This window comes from Diplotaxodon limnothrissa, linkage group LG18 (assembly GCF_057381915.1).
Source record: "Diplotaxodon limnothrissa isolate DT_005_m linkage group LG18, D_limnothrissa_male_GT1.1, whole genome shotgun sequence".
In the NCBI taxonomy this organism is placed as follows: Eukaryota; Metazoa; Chordata; class Actinopteri; order Cichliformes; family Cichlidae; genus Diplotaxodon; species Diplotaxodon limnothrissa.
Genome location: NC_140613.1, coordinates 4,205,110 through 4,230,836, shown reverse-complemented (window position 1 = coordinate 4,230,836; position 25,727 = coordinate 4,205,110). Strand labels below are relative to the sequence as shown.

The window sequence follows — 25,727 nt, the reverse complement described above, 5'->3', positions numbered from 1 at the left end:
GCTGAATCTTTTTCCGCAGGTGCTGCAAGAATGTGGCTTCTCACCTGTGTGAACCCTCATATGTCTCGTTAGTTTGGATCTGTACTCAAAGGTTTTTCCACAAATCTCACATTTCACAAACTTTTTACTTGTGTCAGTTTTACGCTGACTCTCTGACACAGGAAAGTTGTCTTGCTGATCTCTGCTCTCTGGTTCAGGAGAGCTGGAAGAAAGGAGATGTTCACTGTCTTGAGGAACAAAGGGTCACTGAGGAAAAAGGTTAATAATGTGATGACAGGAAAACACATCTGAGCAAATATAGTCCACTCTGAGCATGTCCTCATATGTGAGTGAAATTTAAACTGTACAAATGTGAAAAATGAAAGTGTAAGTTACTCTCGAGCTCTGATACTCTTATTAGGAAAGTTCAGAGTACAAATCATTCAGGTAGCTGCTGCCAGCTTCACGCTGCAAGTAAATGTTTGTCATTGTTGTAGATTAAACTGAAAATCTCACAGTGCCATAGCAGATAAGTACCAGTCAGGTTTCACAGCCAGTCATTGCACAGAATCAACCCAACTAAAGTCATCAGTGATCTGAAGATTATTAGGGACTCAGAGTTTCAGTCTTAGTTCTATTTGATCTCATTGCTGCCTTTGATACTGTTGATCATGACATTTTAAATCAAAGGTTTCATCATTTAGTTGGTTTAACTGGACAGTTCTCAATTGGCTCTCGACCTTTGACCCAGTTAAACCTCTCAGGTCATCAGGTTCAGATCTGTTAACTGTTCCCAAAATCAGATGTAAGTGTGCTAAGAGTGTGTTCAGTTACTGTGCTCCTGTTCTTTGGAGCATGCAGCCATAGTTTGCCTGCTGTGGCTGCATTCAAAACTAACAACTATGTTTCCATGCTTTGTGAATAACACTGACATCTGTGAGATTTGAGCTGATTTAGTTCGAGTTAAGACTGTTTATTAGAACATTACAAAGTTATTTTAAAAACTTCATCATTTTCTTGAACCCAAATATAATTCAGTTGAAAAATATACATTTTAACATGAGGTGAGGATGGTGGGGGAGGCACGATGGTCTTGTAGGGTTAGACCCTGATTAAGGGGTATTTTTGAAAGTAAAGCCCATCTCTCAAAGTCCCTGCCGGCCTGCCTCCACCTCGGGAAGTCTGTGGGTGCAGACGGAGGTGAGGAGCACCACAGGCGGCAGAGGACTGTCTGTAGCCCCGGAGTGAGGGTCAGAGAGCCGAAGCAGACAGCGAACTGTGGCACAGTGCAGAAAACAGAAGCTTTCCCTCCCTGCCTCCTTTATCTTAATCTCCTAAATAAATCTTCTATAAAGGCACTTTCTCTCGGTCTCAAGGTTTGTTTAATGCTAAAAGTTTACCGTAAAAAAGAGACGCACTTGTGTGATTAGCCGCTCCCTGATTTCAGTATGTTAGCCTACAAGCTGAGCTCTGATCAGGTCCTACATGAGTTGTATTCTTGTGTTAGTCCACTGAGACCATCGCAGTTTTACCTGTTATGCGTAACTTTATCTCGGGTTTCCGGCTGATATCCAGCAGTCTCTGCTGAAGGTTGATCTCATACTGGACGATCAGACGTTCTGTTAACCTCAGAGCAGATTTCTTCTGCAGCAGTCAGCCGGTCTCTCCACTATTGCTTCTAAACGAACAATAAAAAAAATGTAATTATAGAAAAACACTTCTGAGAAGATAAAGTTTTAGTTAAAGTCTGTAATGAGGGCATGTTGCTCACATTTGCAGGTGAAATTAAAAGTGTGTAAAAATGAAGTTATTTGTGCACTCTGATGCAAATGAGAACTTGAGTTCTGACATTTTTCAGCAACATTAAGAGTAAAAAAAACCTTTCAAACAAAAAAGAACTCACTTATTACTGACTGACTGATGATCTATTTTGGAGTTGATCTCGAAACTGATCTACATCTTGATATTTTTCAAAATAATCTTCACTATTGGGGGTGGCTGTAGCTCAGGCGGTAGAGCAGATCATCTACTGATCGGTTCGATTCCCGGCTTCACCTAGTCTGCATTTCAAATATCCTTGGGCAAGATACTAACTCCAAGTTGCCTCAAGTTGCTCTTTGATCTGTGGAATGTGTGTCTGAATGTTGGTAGAAAGCACTAAGAAAAATGTGCTTGTGCGAATGGGAGTGAGTGGGTGAATGCACAAGTTTTGTAAAGCGCTTTGAGTGCTCAAGATTGAGTAGAAAAGCGCTATATAAGAACCAGTCCATTTAAAACTCCCTGTCATGTTTTCACGAATACACATTAAATAGATCTGACTGATACAAACTGTAGGTTTAATATTAATGTTAACACTTCAGAAAAGCGATTACAGTTTTACCGCTGGTCTGTAAATCTTTCTCAGGTTTCCAGATGTTATGCAGCTGTCTGAGCCGCTCTTCCCCGCTCCAGACGACGATGCCTTCATCCTCGTGTTTCACTACAAGCTGTTCTCCCTCTTGACTGATGCAGAGTTCCTCCTCTTCCTCTTTGATCTGTGGGGGATCTGTGTCCTCCTGGTCCAGATTGAAGTTCCTCTCCTGCTTCCAGACCTGCTGGCCAGCCAGATCTTCCTCCTCCTTACACTTCATGTTGATGTGGGACTTGAGGAACAAAGTAAAAAGAAAAAGATTAGACAGGTAAAGGTGCAGCCTCAGTCAGCAGGGCTGTACACTGTGAGCATGTTGCTCACATATGTGAGAGAGGTTTGTACAAATGTTTCAGAAGCACCATGTGACTCCCTCTCTTTGTTGGAAAGTCTTATTAATTCACTTTATAACTATTACTTTGAAGATAAATTTCTACCATCACAAAAATATTATGACCTCTTTAAAAACAAACAACGGCAACTACATGACTTAAATTCCATGTTTAGATGAAGGTAATGGTCAATGCCTTTTGACAGGGGAAAAACCTCCACACAGAAGAATCTTACTTGGCTGAATCATAAATTATTCACCATGATTAAAACTGCAGATGAGCAATAATCTGCATTTTATTTTAGCCAAAGAGGAATGTTTCTGTTTGTCTGTGATCTGACTTTTTCTGCTGGGTCCAAATTTCATTTTATCCTGTGTAAGTTTGTTTCTCTTCCTGTTAACTAGCAAAGTCAAAATCACCTTGATTCATTTAACTTTAATTCAATTATAAATGTAATCATTTTATTGAACAATTAATTTCATTTCAATGAAAAACAATTACTTAAAAGAAAGAGATTAAGTTGGAGAGAGACATGTGGCCATCTTTTAGTGAGTTAGACCCTGATTAAGGGGTATTTTTAAAAGTAAAGCCCATCTCTCAAAGTCCCTGCCGGCCTGCCTCCACCTCGGGAAGTCTGTGGGTGCAGACGGAGGTGAGGAGCACCACAGGCGGCAGAGAACTGTCTGTAGCCCCGGAGTGAGGCGTCGTGAACCGAAGCAGACAGCGAACTGTGGCACAGTGCAGAAAACCGAAGCTTTCCCTCCCTGTTTGGTTTTGATGTGTCTCATGAAAGTCTATTGTTAAAAGTTTACCTTTAAAAAAAACGGACGCACTTGTTTGATTAGCTGCTCTCTGATTTTAGCCTGTTAGCTTACAGACTGAGCTCAGATCGTTCCTGTGTTAGTTCATTGAGAACATCACAGTTTTACATACCTGCTGCGTGACTTCATCTCGGGTCTCCGGCTGATATACAGCAGTCTGAGCCAGTGGCGGATCTCATCATCCTGGACGACTGTTTTTAATGTTTTTAACCACGGAGATTTCTTCTGCATCATCAGTCTCTCATTGTTAAACTCTCCCAGAAACTGAAGACAGTTGTGCCATTTCCGCGCTTCTTGTTCTTCTATTGAGTAGACGGCAGACTACACATGTCCAAGGGTAATACTGTCCTCCTCAGGCCATTGGCATCAAGTCAAAGCCTTAAAGTCTGGTACTTTGCGCATGGTCATTTTTTACGAACAGCAGAATCACAAGACAAAGCGTGCCAATGTTTATACTTTTCACTGTGACTGCCAAATAGATGAAAAAGTAGATGTTAAAAAACAACTTATAGTTTTGTCATTGGGCTGGTAGAAAGCTATGAGTTTCTGTCCCTTTGTCTGACCTTAGAGACTTATTTTAAAAGGAAACATTACAATCCTTTAAAGCAAGTATTTTCACCTCTGTTCCCCCCTCTGTACTTAGCTTTTTTGTTGTCATGTCAGTAATTGTCCAGTTGATGGCTCCCTTGGATCACAAGCCTGTCTCATGAGTCCAAGTGAATATATTCTTAATAAACAGCTTTGAAGAATTTGTGACCAACTTTGTTTAATTCGGAACATCATCATCATGAGTCAAACTCACTCTTGGATCTACAAAATATTTAACAAAAACAAACATCACTGAATCATAAGGTATTTGCTCCAACTCTTAGTCCAGAAACACATGAGTGAACTAGATCAGCTGCTCCTCCAGTTCAGCTGTGGATTTATATCATTATTTATATTTGTAAAGTGGATATGCAGTTTTTCAGTACTAATATAAGCATTTTATATCATTGCTTTATTGACAGATGTTTGGTGTTCAAGGTCAGGCATCAGTTTGAAAAAAACAAACAAACACACTGAGTTGAACTTGAACTTCCTACTGACAAAAACTAAAATTGGTGCAAAAATAACCAGAAACATATAAGAAGCATCCTGGAGGTGCTGCAGACAAGATAGGACCAATAACATGTCAACAGGAAATCCTTTTTACTAATTTGTTTATTTCTTTTTAGATTTTTACTCTCCATTTTAAGCCATGATGTTTGCTGATACTGTGTTCCTACTGTTTGTTCTCATTAATAGTTCTGTTTTTAACATTCTGTGCTGAAGCTGGAGGAAATGTTTCTACAGTGTCAGATGATACAGCTCCAAACTAAATAAGTGACTAACTAACGATGCTTTAATACACTTTACTATAAATTATGATATAGTGCACTTTCTTAAAATTTCTTATTGCTCTGTAATTAATTGTTTTCTTTATAAATGTACAAATGAGAATAAAATCTGTGTGATAAAGGAAGGTCTGTAGACTTCTCTGTTAAGATCAGTGAAGAGAAACAACAACATACAAATACCTAAGAAAAATATTCAGTAAACATTTAGAAGATAGAGAAGTTTATGTTGTCATGTGGAGAAATTTTTCAAATAAAAATATCCATAAGCATTGATAGTCTCCATGGCTGAACAGACACAGGAAAGAGCTCCACCTATAAAACGTAAAAACATCAAGACAACATGTTGAAGATGTCGAGGTACTGCCCATAATGTTTGACTGACATCTGATTTATGTGCAGCACATAAATACCACAATAATGATGGAGAGAAACTAAAAGGGAACTAAAATACAGATTTAAACTTACAACAATATGAAAGACTTCAGTCTATTTCACTTTAATCAACTCAGCAGTGTCTCCATAACAGTAAAGCCAAAGTCCAGCATAGAGCGGCTGAGTGAATGTGGTCTGGACTCTGTGGAGGAGAGTCATGGTTTCAGAGACGCTGTAGAAGGACAAAATACCTGCTCTGTGATCCAGGTACACTCCTACTCTGGAGGAACGAGGACCTGAGACACGAGTTTGGATGTTGTTGTACCAAAATGTAAAACTGTTGTTGATACAATTTAATGCCCAAGATTTGTCATTACATCCAAATTCAGATTCATAACATCCTTTTCTGCTGATATTCTTGTATGCGACTGCTACACAAACTCCTCCCCCTCTCCACTCCACCTCCCAGTAACAACGTTCAGTCAGACTCTCTCTACTCAGGACCTGACGCCTGTTAGTGAATCTGTCTGGATGATCAGAATAAGACTGTTGTTGTTTCATACATGTTGCTTTTCTGTTCCCCTCTGATAATAACAGCCATGTGTTTGCAGTGTTTGGATCCAGTGTGATTTCACATGAATATTTTAAGAATCCAGCTCTGGTCTTTGGCTCTGGTTGTGACAGTGAAACATCCACTTCAGTGACTGTCAGTGAGATGTTTGTCCATTCCTCTCTCAGAATGTCCTGTAGTTTATCTCTGACCTCTGACACAGCTGCTGTCACATCCTCAAAGTAGCTCAGAGGGCGGATATTGATGCTGGATGAGTCTGTAGACTCACTGAGTGCTGACAGTGAGGGGTAGTTGTGTAGAAACTGGATGTGATCCTCTGTGTGTGAGAGCTGCTTCAGCTCAGCATCTTTCCTCTTCAGCTCAGTGATCTCCTGCTCCAGCTTCTCCTGAAGCTCTTTGACTCGACTCACTTCAGTTTCCTGCTGGGATCTGATCTGCTGCTTCACATCAGAGCTTCTTTTCTGGATGAGATGGATCAGCTCAGTGAAGATCTTCTCACTGTGCTCCACTGTTTGATCAGCAGACTGATTGATGGCCTCCACCTCCTGTTGAAGCAGCTTCACATCTTTCTCTCTGTCCTGGATTCTCTGCTGGATGTTTTGTCCACTCACCTCCAGCTCTCTCTGCCTCTCAGTCCTTTCTGCTGCAGCTGAGACTGTGTCGTGGCCTTTATGTTCATCCACAGGGCAGAGATAACAGATACTCTGCTGATCAGTACGGCAGAACATCTTCATCACCTCATCATGACGAGAGCAGATGTTCTCCTGGAGCTTCTTGGAGGGCTCCACCAGCTTGTGTTTCTTTAATGGAGCCACATCATAATGAGGCTGAAGGTGTTTCTCACAGTAAGATGCCAGACAGACTAAACAGGACTTGAAGGCTTTTATTTTTCTCCCAGTGCAGACATCACAGGCCACATCTTCAGGTCCAGCATAGCAGTGATCAGCAGGAGCAGCTTGGAGTCCAGTCTTCTTCAGCTCCTCCACTAAAACTGCTAACATGGTGCTTTTCACCAGGACAGGCCTCGCTGTGAAAGTCTGTCTGCACTGAGGGCAGCTGTAGATTTTCTTCTTTTCCTCTTCATCCCAGAAGCTTTCAATACACTTCATGCAGTAGCTGTGTCCACAGGGAAGAGTCACCGGATTCTTCAGTAGATCCAAACAGATCGAACAAGAGAAGGTTTCTCGATCCAGCTGAACTCCTTTCTGCGCCATTTCTCCTCTCAGTGTCAGTGATTGTGTAAGTTTCACTTCCTTATTATAGAAACTGGTCTGATCTGAACAACAAGTGTTGCTGCTGTGAATGGGGCCTGCCAGCTCTAACACATGTTGGTTACACCCATCTTCATAATGTAGATCTAAAGGGGAGGGAACACAGAACGATATGGACAGACAGGAGGTGCTGAGCTAGAGAGCAGGAAGAAGAGGAAGGGTTTTCATGCTGTGATTCATTCCAGAAAGCAGGAAGAGGCTCTGTGTTTAATTGTTTTTCTGTTCAAACCTTTAACTAAATAATATAAATGTCAATAACTGGATGCCTCTCTATTCTTTTTGTTAATCTGCTAAATGAATAGTTTGTTTCTTTTAACAATTCAAATAGCAGAAATGAACAGCTGACAGCTTGTCAGACTCAGACTGTAAACCATAGAGACAGTTTATATATACATTTAGTCAGGGCAGTGCAGAGATGTTTAAAGGGGCGGGTGCTCACAGTTAAAAAGGGCACATAGAAGCAGGCTGAAGAACAACAACCCACATTCATCAAGAATCTAATATGGAATCGCATCACACTACATCACTGTCATCAGGTGGGCACAATGCAAAGCAAACGTAGCCCATTTTTTACCTGATGGGTACAATGTTGCTGTTTGGGGGGTTGCTTCTGCTCTTGCTGCTGATAGTGCTGGAGGGCAGGGCTGTGTTGATCTGAGACTGTAGAGATTAAACAGTCCACAGGAGAGAGGGTAGCTGATTAAACAAGTGTTATGAGATAATAATAAAACGCAAAGATTGGTCACGGTGCTTGGAACCATAAGGCAACAAAACTGGGAAATAAACTAAGCTCTGCCTGTGAATCACTCTTTGCCTCTCTTCTTCCTTCCATCTCCTCATCTCATCTATCACATTCCACTTGCTGTCCATCTGAGAACGAGGCACAGTTTGCTATTGAATCCATCTATTATCTAATTATACATTTTAACAACTCTTGCACCTAATCCATAATAAAGCAATGATAGAAAAATGTTATAGAACAAAAACTTTGTGTTTATTATGTCTGTGAAGGTTCTCAGTCATCCAGGTCATCGTAGTCAAATCAGCTTGCAAAGAAAAGCGTCTGGACTTGTTTAAGTTGCTTGAAGACTGTTGAAATCTCCCAATTCCTTGAATCTTTGGGCTGAAGGAAGGACAATACTCGGTGTATAAATGCTCAATCAACAATCATTTATTTCCATACAATTCAACAGTCAGAGCATTACAACGTCCGGACGGGAGAGATGCCTGCAGAGGTTCGACAGCATGTCTCAAAATGGTAGCAACTTTCACAGACTTTTATAGCTAGTCACAGCCCCCCTCTTTGTCATAAAAGCTGCATCTTCACATGTTTTTCTAATTCTTAGTGAGCCTGGCTCCTGACCTTGCCTCCCTGTCTTTCTGTGTGAAGCAGGAAGGGGGGTAAGGAATGTGGTTTTATCTCTTCTGCCCAGACACCTAGTTGGTCTGTGCACAGATTTTTGCCAATTTGTTTTTAAGATTTTGGTTCATTCTTTCCACTTTTCCCTGAGATTGTGGATGGTAAACTGTACCATATCTATGTTGCAACCCCAACATACATTCCACCTCAGCGAGATCTCGATTTTTAAAGTGAGTGCCATTATCTGATCTTACCTTCTCTGGGAATCCATGCCAGGGGACATAATAATTCACCAGACATTTGATCACTGTTTTACTATCCTCTCTGCGCGTTGGCCACGCCTCTGGCCAGCCAGTCAGACCATCCACACACACCAACAGATATCTAAACCCTCGAACAGTGGTTATCATGTCAGTGTAATCAATCACAATTTCCTGGTCTGGTCTTTCTGGCAAAGGAAACTTACCCATTTCTGGTTTCACGGTGGGCTTCGGATTGTATTGTCCACAAATCAGGCAGGTTCTCACATGTTCCCTTACCAGGTTTTTCATGTAGGGATGCCACCAATGACACAAATCCCTTTCCATCTGGGCCACTCCCACATGACCTAGCCCATGAGCTTCTTTGATTTTCTCCTGGGCCACTTCTGCTGCGAGCACTGGCCGCCCATCGGGCCCTCTCCACAATCCTTCTGATTGTACGGCCCCTCTTTCCTGCCACACCGCCTTTTCCTCGGGTGAGGCTCCTCCTTGCGCCTTTTCGATGTCCTCTCGCTGTTGGGCTGGCAGGTCTCCCCATTCCATACCCATACTTACCATTTGTTTTCCTTCCTTATAGCCTGCCGCCCGTTTTGCTTCCTCGTCGGCTGCTCTGTTTCCTTTCGCCACCCAAGTGTCAGACTCGTCATGCCCTTTACACTTTATGATAGCGACCTCCAGAGGTTCTTTCAGAGCGTCCTCCAGCTGTCTCATTTCCTCCTCATGTTTGATCGGTTTATTTGTGGCTGTTCTGAATCCAGCCCTCCTCCATTGCCCCAGCTCCACATGTGCTGCTCCAAAAACATATGCTGAGTCAGTATAAATGTTAACTCTTTTTCCTTTCCCTAATCTCAGAGCTTCTATCACTGCAATAAGCTCTGCTCTCTGTGCTGACTGAGGCCCTTCTAATGTTCCTGATTTCTCCACCAGCAGCTGTTCTCCAACTCCTTTCACCACTGCATAGCCTGTTTTCAATCCTTCACTCGGATCTCTAAAACAACATCCATCTGTAAAATAATCATCTGCCTCACTCACCGGTTCTGCTCTCAAATCAGACCTTACTTTCTCTTCAACCTCTACTATTTGTGTACAGTCATGAGGTGTCCCCCCCCCCCCCATTTGATCTGCCATGTTAATCCCTTCATGTGTGAAGGTCAAGTTTGGAGACTCCAGAATCTTAGTCAGTCTCTGTTGTCTCAGTGGGGTCATTGTAAATACCTGTGAGTTCACATAGGCCACCACACTGTGTGTTGTGAGCACTTTCAGTGGGTGCCCTCTCACAATGTGAGCCACTTTCTGAATTATTTTTGCTACCCCTGCTGCATGTTGTGTGCACATGGGGTGTCTTTTTTCTGTGTTATCCAGGCCAATGCTGATATACATCAGCACTTGTCTCTTTCCCCCTTTTTTCTGAAACAACACACCATTTACTACTCCATTTGTTTCAGAAACATCAACTGAGAAATCAGAGTTATAATCGGGGATTGCCAAATCTGCTGCACGAGACAGGGCCTGCTTTAATTCAATGAACCGCATTTCAGCTTCAGTGGTCCAGTTGAGATTAGCTGTGAGATCTCTCATGCCGTGTTCTTTCACCAAATCCCTCAAAGGTTTGGTTTTGCCCACATAGTCAGGAATGTAGTGTCTACTGTAACCTGTGAGCCCAAGAAATGACAACATTTCTTTAACTGTACGTGGCTGGGGGTGTGACATAATTGTTTCCCTCTGGGACGCCAACATGCCCACCGTCTGCATCGCCACCACACGACCTAGAAATGTAACTTCAGTTCTGACAAGTTGGAGTTTTTCTCTACTTACTTTAAAGCCTGTTTTAGCCAGCTGACGAAGCACAGTCATTGTCGCTTGAAAACAAGCATCAGCTGTTTTAGCGGCAATCAGCAAATCGTCCACATATTGGATCAGTGTGCATCCTTCAGGTAATACACATGGAGAAAGAGCATTTTTAAGTACCTGATTGAAAATGCCAGGTGAAAGGGCAAAACCCTGCGGCAGCCGTGTGTAACGCAGCTGCTGGCCCCTGTAAGTAAATGAAAAAATATCTCTTAAGGATGGATGCAGAGGGAGACAAAAGAAAGCATTTGCCAAATCTATGCATGTGAACCACCGCTGATCTGGAGATAAATTAGTCAGAGCTGTGTACGGGTTTGGTACAGGTACTGTTTGTGTCTTAAGGACAGCGTTTATTGCCCTAAGGTCATGTGCCATGCGATACTTGCCCGTGCCTGACTTTTCAACTGGGAGGATCGGAGTATTCCATGCAGAGGAAGACGACTCCAGCACACCCACCTGCAGGAGCCCTGAAATAGTTTCTGCAATCCCATTATCTGCCTCTGGGCTGTGTCTGTATTGTGAACGCCAAATAGGGGTGTCATCCTTTAACTCAAATGTGACGGGTGAACAAAATGTTAAACCCACATCAGTTGGACCTTTAGACCACAGAGTGTCTGGGAGTTCTGTTAAGCCTTTAACAGCTTCCTCATGATCAGATTTCTCCCTGCCATGTGTTCGCTTTAAAAGTTTGTGTTCTAACACACTCTGATCAGTAGCAGTCACAGAAATTCGATATGTTTTACAACTGGGTGAGTATGAGACATCAGTGAGTTGTGTTTGTTGCCAATCTGTGGCCCTTGTGGCTGTTCTCACCATGGGGCCTAAATCTTTTGCTTGATGACCCTCGTGCACTGCCAAAGACACATGGGGAACCGCTTCATCCCCCATTCTATACCAACTCATTTTATCTTCAGGGAGTGGAACAAACGCTGCCACTCCAGCTGTACCAACATAAATGTCCTGAGAGTTAAGCTCCCAAGTTGTCTCATCTAAACACTCATTAAACAATTCCTCAAACCACTCAGTGCGCTCGCGATCGTAAAACAAGGTCACGTGGTAGGGGTCACGCAAGGGTGAGTAAACCGACATGGACATTATCCAGGGACGCCAGAGTTGGTACTGTGCCAGAATTCCATCTGATGTGGTCAGTCGCGCCCAGTAAATCTGCGCTGTGCGTTCACAATCCTCAGATAACAGCCACTGTCCTCTCATTCCTGATTGCAAACAGGACAGCTGTGTGCCATCTTTCAAAGTCACTGTTAATCCATCAGCTCCACACATGATAGTAGCTCCAAGCTTAATGAGCAGGTCCCTGCCCAACAGATTAACTGGAACTTGTGATGAAATCATGTATGAATGTGTTAAGGACTGGCGTCCTAACTCCGTCTTTAGAGGGACGGTCACTGGCAAGGTCATAGGTACCCCAGAGAAGCCGATAACACTGATTTTTGTGTCTGTGAGTGGGATGTCGTCAGGAGCCGTACGAATGGTGGAATACGTCGCTCCTGTGTCCACTAAAAAGGGCAGGTTACGTCCTTGAACCCTCAGTGGCACCAGGGGGTCTGCCCCTCCCCCTATGCCCAGGCCTCTCTGTGGGGTGTGTCAGTATTGTCCCTGCTGCCAGTATTCCACTGAATACTGGCCTGGAGGAGCCATCTGTGAGTTGGGGGCCGACCATTGTCCACGCCCCCTTCTGGCCGAACGTGGCATGTTAGTATTGAACTGCTGAGGTGGTTCTGGGCACTCTCGAACCCAATGTCCAGTCTGACCACAGTTGAAACACACAGTACCTGGCACGTACGGACCTCTAAGCGCACCCCTTTGTCTACCCATGCCGCCGCCTCCTCCCCGTTGACCACCACGTGAACCCCAATTTCCTCTACCGACCCCACGGCCACCCCAATTTGTGCCTCGCGCGGGTCCCGGTGTGTCTACTGGCAATGCATTAGGATCAACATCAGTCCCCATTTGCTGGAAACCTTGAGCTACCATTACTTTTGCTATTTTTTCATCCTTTTTCTTGTCATTTGCCTTTCCCCTCATTTCACCCAGCTGTAATTTCAACAATTGCTCTTTCATGTTATCTGTCTCCTCAGTTTTAGCCATAACCTCATCATGAGCTGTCTGCAGGCGATGCACCAGATGTTTCTCCCACACGTGAGACTCCGCCCCCGCCACTCTGACCCTTTCGGGCACACCTTTTAACACAGCGTCTCTAAACCACAATTGTTGCATCCCCTCTCTACCAGGATGCTGGCCAGTGTTAAGGGCCCATGTGGCTTTAGCCTGTTCTATGTACTTCCTTGGAGTTTGATCAGGCTTCCACAACAACTTCAAAATCTTAGCAGCATTTGGAGTGGGATATTTTTCACGTAATGCATGAGATATTTCATTCACAACACGGCAGAACGGGGTGCTATCAACCATCAATGCTGTACCTGCTATTTTTTCTATGTCATCCAGTGCTGTGCCTTTGACACATCTGGCCACCACAGCTCTGAAATCACCTAGGGCCAGTTGAACACCTGTTGTTGCTCTGTCAAACTCTCTCAACCACCCCGCACCTCCGTCCGTAATAGGAGGTAATAACTCAGTCAATGCAGTTACATCTCCCACCCCGTATGGTTTGTATTTCATTTTTTTTTTTTTTTTTTTTTTTTTTAAATGACATCAGAAACAGCAGTATGCGACATTACGTGATGGCAGAGCTTCAGTTCATCCTTTGTCATTTTTTTTTTTTTTTTTTTTTTTTTTTTTTTAATAAATAGGACAGGGGGAATGAATGAGAGAGAGAGGGGGAGAGAAAGAAAGAAAACCCAAGGGGAGAAGAGACGGTGAGAAGGGGGGGGAAGAGAGACAAAAAAAAAAAAAAACAAAAAAAAACTCCTGGGTCACCTGTATGGAGAAAAAACAAACAAACAAACAAACAAACAGAGGAGACAGCAAACAACAAAGAGCAACATAATAATAGAGAAAACAAAGCACCATCACAATAAACTAGCTAGTCATAGATATCAGTATTTACTAAGTAATAAACGATATTGTGCAGCACGCAAGATAGACAGCGCACAGTGTGCTTTGAGGCAGCAGCCAAGAAAGCTTTAGTCCGCGTCTGTGAATACCCATGTGTGCATACCTGTGTGGATCAGCATGCTTGCATTCCAAAGGTTTCTCCATGTAATGATCTGCTAGGGAGTGTGGGGGGGCCACAGCCCCGTCCTCCAGGGTGTGAAGCGGGTATGGAGGAGATCAAAACTCCAGACATCCAGAGGCCCCCAGAACACAAGAGACCATGGAAGACCAACAGAGGGGCAGCCGCGCCACTGTTCCAGTAAGAGCTGAGGAGAGTCCCAGATGAGGGCTCACTCAGCAGCCGCGGAGCAGAAGCCAGGGGGGGTTGCAGTGACGCGCCCGTGAGCTCCGCCGGCCCCCAGCTGCGCCTGAGTGACCGAGCCCCAGGCCGAGAGGCCGGGGGCACCCCACCTCCAAAGGGGCCCGAGCGAGCCCCAGGCCCCAGGCCCCGACAAGCGGCCGCCAAGGAGTGAGCCGGTGTGTACCCGGACGCCCACCCCCAGACACAAAGAACCACCAACACACCGACACCTGAGGGAGTCCGCCACCGGCAGGGGAAGTGGTGGTGGGTGGAGATAGGCCTCCAAACCTTGGAGGGCCTGAGGTGTCCCCAGAGAGGTGGCGTCTGATACCCAACCTGACATATAGACAGACATACAGGCACACACAGACACAAACATCCATTCCCACCCTCATGCTCTCATATGCACTCACTCCACACTCAACCAACGTGGAGACAGACATAAAGAGACGCTGTACACACAATCACACTCCCCAAGCGTACTCTACAAACCGGGTCTAGGTACCCTTGCCCCTGGAGGGGGGAATTGCACCCAGACCCAGGTGGTGTTACCCTTTTCCCTGCGGTGGGGAGAGGCAGACCACCCCGACTCCGCAGCAGCAGGGAGGCCCCACACCCCAGACCGCAGTCGGACGGCCAACTCCTCCTACTAGCCCTCCCGCTCCAGCAGGCCGCAGAGAATGGGGGTGGGAGAAGACTCCAAACCTCCCTCCACCCGCTCATTGTAGTGTTGATGCATATGTGTTCTAAGGTGCAATTAAAACCCAGGAGGGCATGGAGCTACCTGCCAAGGAGCAGCAGGTAAGCGCATAGTCCCTCCTGCTAACCCTCAATGACTAAGTGTATTTAAAATTGAGAGGTGGGCAACGACGTCAGGGGTGAGGTATACACCCTGATGGTGATTTGGACTCCGTGATTGTGCCCACCCCCAAGATCCTATATGTATGTGTAATGAGAGTGTGAATAATGTGAATGTCTAAGTTGTGGGATAAAATTGAGGCAGAGGCAGCCAGAAGGGGACAGGGGGGGGGGTAGCCTCCTCTGCACCCTGGTGACATACCCCCACTCCAAGGCCCTGCATGTGTGGGTGGTTGTGGAGGAGCGGGAAGAGGGAGGCAGCTGGAGATGGGGAGGGAAGGAAGGGAGGGGCAGGTAACCCCTCCCTGGGGCCAGCTCCCCCGCTGACCCCAGTAGGCACTCCCACCCTCCGCGACCCGCCAGGGAAGGGGGGCCCAGGCCCATCAGACCGGGGCCCACTGCAGTAGCGCCCCCCGGCTCCACAGAGCCCTGGACAGTCCACCCAACCCCACCACAGAGAAAACTGCACCCACCCCACCAACCACACATCTTCCAGACTACATAAGACGGTAAACGCCCAGGCTGAGATCTTCCTCCACCTCTCCTGTATCTCCCCCTCCTGCAGAGAGTTCCTGAGAGAAGAAAGCTCCTGCCAGATGTGACCATCCCCCCCACCAGTTGAAGAGCCCCCCAGGCGGCTCGATGCACCGGCGGCACCCTGCTCCAGGGCCGGGCCCCCATGCACCCACCCGCCCACAACCCCGGCAACACACCAACCAGGACCCGAGCCCCCGAGGCCCGGCCCGGGCCCCCGCCCAGAGACGGAGCACCCCCAGAACCTCACGCCCATCCCGGACCCACCCAGGGGCAGCCAGGTTGCCAGGTCAGTAACCCACGTCCGTCAGCACAGACCCTCCCCTAGCCCCGCTGCACGCAGCTGCGAGGAAACAGTCACCTGAGAGCCAACAGAGCCCTCAACCGGACGTGACCGCTACCCCGGGTTGAGCCCCCCAAGGAAGATGCCTCCGGGGAACCCCCCGACGCCCTAAGCCTGTCCCTACCCCCTCACCAATCACAACAGTGAAGGCGGGACCAAACTATGACCCCCCACCCCCACTAGGTGATGGAGCTGATAAAAGGGGCCCAGAGCAATTGATCTGATGTGGTGGCAGAGGCTGTGTCAAGACTAATGTAATCTAATAGATAATTTCTATATTGGTTAGAATTAAGATTATTTTTATTTTTCCAGTTCATGAGGACTGTTTTCTTGGCTATGCATAGGGCAGTGAAGATCATATGGGCTATATTCTTTTCTGAAGTGACATTATCTAAGCTGCCCAACAAACACACTAAGGGGGAAGTTGGAATGTTACATTTCAGACATTTTGATAAATCTTCACATATCTCGCGCCAAAACTTTTGCACTGGTGGACAGAACCAAAGAGCGTGGATGTAATTGTCTGGTGTATTGCCTTGACAGTGTGAGCAGTTGTTGGAAGATGTAAAGCCCATCTTGAACATCCGATGACCTGTATAGTGCACTCTATGAAGTATTTTGTATTGTATTAATTGCAGACTGGGATTTTTAATTAATTTAAAAGTTTTTAAGCAAATCTGAGACCAGAAGTTTTGGTCTAGGTTGACTGATAAATCTGCTTCCCACTTTGCAGTAGGAAGGGATATTGATTCATCTAATTTAGAAAGTGTTCTGTATATTTTAGATAATAATTTGGGGGATTTAAGAGTAAGAAAATGTGCCGCACTTAGTGGTGTTTGTAATTCAACTTGACTGAGGTTAAATTTCTTTTTTACTATGGATTTAATTTGTTGATATTCTAAAAACCTTGTCTTGTTGATCCCATATTGTTTAACTAGTCTGTCAAATGGAATAAATTCTGTTCCCTCTAATATATGTTCTAAGTATTTAATTCCTTTGCAACTCCATTCTGGGAAATTAATCATATTATTGTTTTGTAATATGTCAGGGTTATTCCAGATAGGTGTACGTTTGCATGGGATTAATGAAGACTCCGTTATTTTTAGAAACTCCCACCATGCTGTTAGAGAAAAGCTGATGTTGATACTTTTAAAGCATTCATGTCTTTTGATGTTTGAGCTAATAAATGGTAGGTCTGAAATCTCTAGATCCTTGCATAGTGCCTGTTCAACATCTAGCCAGGGCTCAACTAAGAAGGTATGTTTTAACCATTCTGAGATGAACTGAAGCCTGTTGGCTAAGAAGTATTGGTGAAAATTAGGCAGATCTAATCCTCCTCTATCCTTGGTTCTTTGTAGCGTTTTTAAGCTAATACGCGGGGGTTTATCTTTCCAAAGGAATTTGGAAATATATGAATCCAGAGATCTGAACCAATCTTGTGATGGTTTGTTAGGGATCATCAAAAATAAGTAATTTATTTTTGGCAAGATCATCATTTTTATAGTGGCGACCCTTCCCATGAGTGATATGGGTAAAGATTTCCATCTAGTCAGATCGCCTTCTACTTTCTTTAGAAGTGGGATGTGGTTTAGTTTAGTTAAGTCTGAAAGCTTAGGAGAGATATTAATACCTAAATATTTAATATTTCCGGATTGCAGTGGGGCAGAGGAAGAATTATGGAAGGAGCAGTTAATGGGGAGAACTGTAGATTTTGGCCAGTTAATTGAATAATCTGAAACTCTTGAAAACCAGTTTATTAAAGTAATTACCTCAGAGAGGTTGGTTTGTGTGTTTTGCAGAAAAAGCAACACATCATCCGCATAGAGACTGATTTTATGTTCTATGTTCTTACATTTTATGCCCTTAATTGTTGTAGCCTGTCTAAATGCTGCTGCTAGAGGTTCGATAAAAATTGCAAAAAGTGAGGGGGAGAGTGGGCATCCCTGTCTGGTGCCCCTCAGGAGACAGAAGCTGGAGGATGTCTGGTCATTTGTTCTGATACGAGCCGTTGGGGAATTGTATAATATTCTTATCCAGTTTATGAAAGAGTTTCCAAAACCAAATTTGTGTAAAGTTGCGAATAAAAATTTCCAATTAACTCTGTCAAATGCTTTTTCTGCATCTAGAGATAATATTATGGCTTCGATGTTTTTATCGTATGAGTAGTCTATTAAATTAAGTAATCTACGAGTGTTTGTTGAGGAGTGCCGACCTTTTATGAAACCAGTTTGGTCAGGATGAATTAAAAGGGGGGTCATTTTCTCTAATCTCTTTGAGAGAGCTTTGCAGATTATTTTAAGGTCTACATTTAAAAGAGAAATTGGACGATAGCTTGAGGGAAATAAAGGGTCTTTGCCTGGTTTTAGCAGGAGACTAATGTTGGCAGAATTCATATTTGGTGGTAGTCTGCCCTTTTCCTCGATTTCCTGCAACATGCTGTGGAATACTGGTGCCAAAATTGTCCAGAATTCTTTGTAGAATTCTGCAGGGAAGCCGTCTGGACCTGGAGCCTTATTATTGGGCATACTTATCAGGGCTTCCTGGAGTTCACTTGGCGTCAGTGGCGAATCCAATTCCATTGCTTGACTGTCTAGTAATTTTGGAAGAGTTACGTTGTCAAGAAACAGATCAATTTCATTTTTAGATGGGTTTATTTGTGGTGAGTATAAAGTTTCATAGAAATCCCTAAAAATGTTGTTTATTCTTCCAGGATCATATATTGTGTTCCCCGATAAATCTTTAGCAGCACATATAGTTGTTTTTTCTTTATTTATTTTTAGCTGGTTAGCTAGAAATCGACCTGATTTGTTACTGTGTTCAAAATTCTGCAAGCGAAGTCTTTGTATAAGGAATTGTGTTTTTTTATTAATAGTTTCATTTAATTCTAGTTTTGTTTTGCATATTTTGTTCAATGTTTCCTGATCTTGGTGGGACGCGTAGGCTTCTTCTAGTGATTTGATGTTTTTTTCTAATTCCTGAATATTTTTGTTTTCTTCTTTCTTTTTGTGTGATGAGAAAGAAATTATTTTACCTCTCATCACAGCTTTCCCTGCTTCCCATAGAACAGAAGCAGATATTCCGGGAGTGTCATTAAAGTCTAAATATGAAGTCCATTCCTTTTTAAAGTATTTAATAAAGTCTTCATCTTTAAGTAGTGATATATTAAATCTCCAGTTTTTACTTGGCGTAGTATTATTCTTGTGCATTAGTGTTAAAGATACAGGAGCATGATCGCTGACAGCTATAGGATGAATCTCAGTGTCTGAAATGTCACACAGCAGTGAGCTGCTGACCAAAAAATAATCCAGACGAGAGTAAGAGTGATGAACATGCGAGAAAAAAGTATATTCCTTACTGGTGGGGTGAAGAGAGCGCCATGCATCGCAAAGACCAAAGTCGTTCATATACTGTTTGATTATATTTGTGGACTGCCAATTACGCTGAGTTCCTGTTGTGTTGAGCCTATCCATTTCTTCATTTAGTCCAAGGTTGAGGTCACCGCCAAGAATGAGTGTGCAATCAAGGTGTTCAGAGAGTGCACTAAAAAAACCGTGGAAGAATGAGGGTTCATCAACATTTGGACCATATATACTAACAATACATAGTTTTTTGTTCAATATTGATAGTTTAATAATTAGAAATCTACCCTCTGGATCTATAACTGTATCGAGTACTGTAAAATTAACATTTTTATGTATTAAAATTGCTACTCCCCGTTGTCTAGAATTATAACCGGCTGCAAACACGTTAGGAAACTCAGGTGTTTTAAGTTCATTTAAACCTGTGACAGGTTTGTGAGTTTCTTGTAATAAAACAACATCTGCCTGTAGTTTTTTAAGCTGGTTAAATATTTTTAACCTCTTTCCTCTGGTGCCAGCTCCATTTACATTCCATGTGACAAACCTCAGCATGCCCTTAATTGTGCGTGTATGTTTAATGATGTATGCTGGGTGTTTCGTTTAGACAGGTGGAGAGAATATGGAAACATCCCTTGTTTGTAAATAGAAAGAGAAAAAGAAGTGTGGTGAGAGACTCCATAAGTCTGACTATGTGTGTGAATATTCACTAATATGAACAAGCGTGGCTTGCTTATGTGTCCTGCAAGTCTGTGCGTGCTGTGAGGCTGTTGTGAATGTGCTGCCGTTGAGCTGATGTGTTTGCGTGATCGTGTTGTGAAAATATGGAGAAATAGAGGGTGTTGTTTGTAGGTGAGTGGGGAAGTAGGTGACCACAGCAGTGAAAGACAAGAGAAAGAAAGAAACCACATGAACTGTGAGCGACAACAAAAAAAAAAAGGAAACGAAACGGAAACATTCCAATTAAAGCAATGACGGAGGGTGACGGTGTTATATCTGCTATGACATCATATTGATATTACTAGGTTAAACACATTTTAAAGGAGAAAGTGTGAATGAATAAGAAAAGAGTGTAGCGGGTTCTTATCTGGAGTGCAGTCAGTATAACCACGGTGTGGTGCCGGGGTCGCGGTACAGCTGTCCGTCCACGTAGAGCCGGTCCACAGCGATGACAGCACGGGAGCCTTTCTGGATAAAGCTACGTCGAACTGGGAACAGGACCTTGCGTCGTTCCAGGATCTCTTTGGGGAACTGGTCGTTCACGCTGAAGTCCGTTCCTTTCAGCTCTCTGCCGCGACTCTTCACCTGTTCCTTTTGTTTGAATTGGCTGAATTTGGCCACAATAGGCCGTGGTCTCCCGGTCCGCGACCGCGCGCCCCCCAAGCGATGTACTCTATCGAAGTCGATGTTCTTTACGGTGTCCTCCGGCAGCTTCAGGTGGATTTTAATGAAGCTTTTCACCGTTGCCTCTGCGTCCTCTCCGGCAGTTTCTGGAATACCAGAAAACACAAGATTATCTCTCATGCTACGGGCTTGTAAATCGATAACGGACTCTTTTATTTTTTTATTTTCAATGTTTAGCTGGGTCACGTTATCGGTGAGAGATTTAACCGACTCCCGTAGCGTGGCATTTTCAGCGGCAAGCGTTTCCACCTGCCGCTGGCTGAATTCCAGGGATTCTCTCAGAGATTTAAATTCCCGGTGTAAGATCTCCACCAGGGACAGCCTCGCATCGAAACTGGACAATCGCTTGTCGATGGACTCCAGGATTTCTGCGATGTCTTTGCCGGCAGGCGATGTTGTACCGGGGGAGTCTGCCTGGCGACTTCTCTTCGATGACGGCGTCTCGATTTTGGCCGGGGAAGATGCACTCTGGGCCTTATGCATTACTAAATCTTGAAAACAGCGGTCGATGTAATCTTGGAGAGCGTCTAAACTCTCCCCGTTGTCCTCCAGGGTGTTAGAGATGATAAAACAGATGTTGTTAGTTATATGACAATTGATTAGTATATTTGGTAATACTGAAGCTTGGAAAACCTTTGTTAAACTCTATGCTACCATTTGCTTTTTCTCCGCCAAAATCTCCGGCGTCTGACGTCACCTACAACATCACTTCCGTCACTTACCTCTCACTTCCGTCACTTACCGTCACAAGATCCCCTCTGCTCCTGGGTGTGGTTTGTTTGCAGGTTTGGGCTTGACTACTCTGCCTCTTCCTGATTTTTCTCTAGCTCCGGCCCCGGCCCTCTAGCTCCGGCCCTGCATCTAATTTCTGCTTTTCCCAGACACTTACTGGCGTATTATCATCCAGTGTGCCGGATAACCAGCCCTCGTATGCGTCCCCATCGGGCCCGCACACCTCACCTTTCTCAACCTGTGGTGCAATAACTACTCCACTACCTGCCTCATCATCAGAAATTTGATGACGCTGCTCTAGAGTTATTATAGCTGTTTCAAGCAGCCGCACAGCCCGCTCTTCTTCAGTCTCTACCTGCTGGGGAGACTGTTTCATGGGCGGTGACTGCACTCCGCCACAAGCTCCCTCCTCATTAACAAAAGTGGAGCTTTGCTTTATTCTTTCACTCTTCGGGGCTGGAGTAGGTCGTTTGGGCTCTTTAGATATATCACAATCCACATAACCTCCTGTCACTTCTAAAACTTGGCCATTCTCACCAGAGAGACAGCCCTGCTCCACCCTCAGCACAGGGTAAAGGGGGGCGGGGGCCTGATAGGGAGGGGGAAAACCAGTGAGCGATGACTTCACCGGAGAAGCCGGCAGCATCAGCTTCTCAGGCTCCTCCCTTCTCTCCCTCATCCAGTGCTCCACCCCCTGGCATGTCACAGCCCACCTCGTTACACGGGCTTTCTCCTCCTGAATTTCCTGCAACTTTTTCCCGAGTTTCCGCCTGCTCCAGAAAGAGGCCTCCTCTAACTGTGTACTAATCTCCTGCTCTTCTTCCTGGAGCTTCTGTGCTATTCCCAGAAGCAATTTTGCCAACGAACCTCTTGTTTCTCCTCTCACTCCTTCCTTATCACACAACTTTTTAACTTTCGCTGCCACAGCTGCAGCCTTTGATTTTTTCTCACCCACGCTGCCAGGTCGCATGACCCTCAGCGCCCGCAACAACTCCTTCACCTGCTCATCAACAGTTTTCCACTCACCCTGCATCACTCCTTTTTCTATGTCAGATTTAAGACCCGACATATTCACACCACCACACACTTCTCACCCTCTCTCTCCTTTTTTTTTTATAATACTTTTTAAATGTTTACACCACAGAGTAATACACCCAATTATGCCCGTCTATCTCTATGTGGCTCCAAATTCCCTCTTTATTCTAATTTCACACTCGTCAGGGGACAGGCACACAAGAATTTTAACCACTGAAACGAGGAATTTTAACCTTTTTATTTCTTAACTAATCTAGACTCAACCTTTGTTCGCAAAATGTGTCTTGTTCTAGTCCGGAATAAATGTGAACCCGCGATTATGCTGCGGTCCCAGTGTTATTCCGTAGCTATGCGGGGGCCCTCACCTCCCCAAGTCACCACCTCGGCACCCGGACGCCGCCGGTCCTGCCCGCGCGTCCACGAACAGGAGGGTCGCCACTCCTAGGGCAAAATTATTTCCACAGGTACACTAGGCATCAACCTTTGATCCTAAAATGTGTCTTTGCTCTAATGTCCTCCTAATCAAACACATCAACCGTCACTGTCACTGTGTTCACGCTTCACACTTCACACAAAAAACACACTCAGAGCGCGCCTCACTCACACTCAAAACAACACCTAGAGCGCGCTTTACACACAAGACAGCACCCAGAGCGCGCTTCGCAGCTTCGCACACACTCTCACTCAGAGCGCGCCTTCACACACACACACAACACTTTTCTTCAGCGGGAATTTTACACAGAAACCTCTGAGCTCAACTATTAGATCTTCTTAAAGCACACTGCACCATAGACCAAAATACCCCTTTCTCTGCGCTTATGACCGCCACAAGGGGGCAAAGTCGCATCATAAAAGTGATGCTTGCATCCCCGAAGTTATACCTGACATCATAAACCAGGTGTTGCTCTATGTACTTAAAATTTTACTTTGTATTATGACCGCAGCCCTTAAAACTCGACTGACGCCACAAACCACCATCAAACCTCTATCCAATGTACTAAAACTAGCACCAACCACTACTGCACTTCACGGCCGCACCACCGGAACACGGCCGTATCATAAACCAAACCTACGGACGTGTTTCGCTCTCGCGTTGCCAGCGTTCAACTGCACCGTGAAGCCAGCATCTGCTTTTCCTTAAATCAACTTCTATTTCATAGCCGGCAAAAGCCAGGACGTCACTGACACCATAAACAAAATAAACAAACCTCGACTTCAATGTACTGGACTAATGGCCGCGTCTTCAGAAGAAATTCTAACGTATTATTGCTACAGAAGCCAGTATTAGACAAAATTAAATGTGGAAGGTAAAGTGGCTGCAACTAGTCCAACGTAGTATCTTATTAGTTTCTCGGTAGAAGCAGTTTATTTAACACACTGGAATTCAGCCTCAACTTATGTTGTTAGTATCTTGCGCCAAAAACCAGACACCGACAAATTTACTGTGAAAATACATGTGACTCAGCGAACAGATTAATTTGGAAAGCCCAATATGCACATTTGGTATTTATAATACAACAGGCTGTGCTTACCTTTTTGTTGTTAGACCGGTCTTCCGTTCGCCTCGCCCCACTTCCTCAGCACACCAAAGATCCGGGTCACACGGCACCAAGTTGTTGAAATCTCCCAATTCTTTGAATCTTTGGGCTGAAGGAAGGACAATACTCGGTGTATAAATGCTCAATCAACAATCATTTATTTCCATACAATTCAACAGTCAGAGCATTACAACGTCCGGACGGGAGAGATGCCTGCAGAGGTTCGACAGCATGTCTCAAAATGGTAGCAACTTTCACAGACTTTTATAGCTAGTCACAGCCCCCCTCTTTGTCATAAAAGCTGCATCTTCACATGTTTTTCTAATTCTTAGCGAGCCTGACTCCTGACCTTGCCTCCCTGTCTTTCTGTGTGAAGCAGGAAGGGGGGTAAGGAATGTGGTTTTATCTCTTCTGCCCAGACACCTAGTCTCCCTCTTACAGCCTTCTTCACATGATTCAGCAATAAAACATCTCAAGAAAACAGTGTAATGCACACTTTGTCTAATGAACTACAAATGATTATGTTTCTTTTATTCAAGAGTATAATAGAGACTAAACTACATACATAGCACACCATTAGAACTAAAGGATAATATATGGCCTACAGCTGTTAAGCTAATTTACTACATTGACTACTGGTCATAAAATGGCATATGTTTAACTACTAGTCTCAACAAGACTTTTCACCTCTCATCACCTCTCATCCGAGAAGCTTCTTCAGTTCTTAGATCAAATAGTGGGGAGTCCCAGATTTAAAACTAGTGGGAGTATCCCCCCACAGAGGGACAAAAGGACCCCCTGATGATCCTCTAATCGCCTGAGCCAAGGTATGAAAGCCAAGGTGGCTTGCCTGTTCCATTTGCCCATTAGTTTGAGATGGAAACCGGATGGTAAGCTGACTTGAGCCCCTAGTTCCTTGCAAAACTCTCTCCAAACCCAGAACGTGAACACATGCTGTGTAAGAATCTGGCTGGTGTTCAGAGCTGATGGGAGCTTAGGCAGAGCAATGAAATGCACAGCTTTGGAGAACCGATCGATGATGGTCAGAATAACTGTTACCTGAGGATGGTGGGAGACCAGTGATGAAGTCCAGTGCGATATGAGACCAGGGGCATCTAGGAACGGGCGAAGGAGGCCAGCAGGAGGTGAAACCTAAACTGGAAAAAACTAACACAACACAGAACTGAAACCTAAAATGGAGATGCAGGGAGACGACACAGAATGATGCAGGAAAAAACACAGATGAACCGGCGAGGAGCACACGAGGACACATAGTATAAATACACACAGGGGGAGACATGGAATGGCAAAGACACAGCTGATCCTAATTGACTACACGAGACAGGGGAAATGTGAACACTAGGTTTAGTTTAAACTAAACTTTAGGAACAAAAAAGTAAGAATCAACAGAATTAAACAAAGAACCAACAGCACAGGAAAGTTTAATCTTCATGAAAAACACATGCAGTGACTTCAACGTCCACAATAACACAATGTGTTTGGGCTTATGTGTGTCAGTTTCCAGCTTTAATCTTATGTAACAAGACCTCTTTATAGGTCAATAGAGGAATGAAGTCATTGTTGAACTACAGCTTGTGTGTGTGTCACCTCCACAACCTACAACAATGAAATATGATCTTTGAGTAGTGATATGGGAGTAAAATATACCATACTGATGTGAATAGGAGGTCATCTTTTCCCTCGGCTGTTAGGGTACCTGGGTCGTTGACCCAGTGTTTTGTGTTTGGTTTTTTGAGTCTTGTTTAATCATTATTCTGTTCTCTGTGTATCTTATGTTTCCTAGTTATCAGAATCAGAATACTTTATTAATCCTTCAGGATTAATAAAGTATTCTGATTTACTTTATTAAATCAGAATTCAAGGGCTTACGCTCTTGAATTTATTCAGTATTTGTTGTTTAGGTTGTCTTGGTTAGTATTTGGTCCCGTTCATG

At 44.3% G+C, this 25,727-nt stretch overlaps 1 protein-coding gene across 1 annotated transcript; it reads right to left on the bottom strand.

Moving 5' to 3' along the window:
• Positions 1-248: 248 nt before the first annotated feature.
• LOC146612872 (tripartite motif-containing protein 16-like) lies at positions 249-25,089 on the bottom strand. Its single transcript, XM_085378346.1, has 5 exons — positions 24,833-25,089; positions 7,715-7,792; positions 3,652-7,227; positions 2,352-2,621; positions 249-1,657 (listed from the first exon to the last, which is right to left on the bottom strand). Exons 1-3 carry the CDS (start codon positions 25,071-25,073, stop codon positions 5,405-5,407), a joined length of 2,142 nt encoding a protein of 713 aa, XP_085234472.1. The 5' UTR covers positions 25,074-25,089; the 3' UTR covers positions 249-1,657; positions 2,352-2,621; positions 3,652-5,404.
• Between the last annotated feature and the right edge of the window lie 638 nt (positions 25,090-25,727).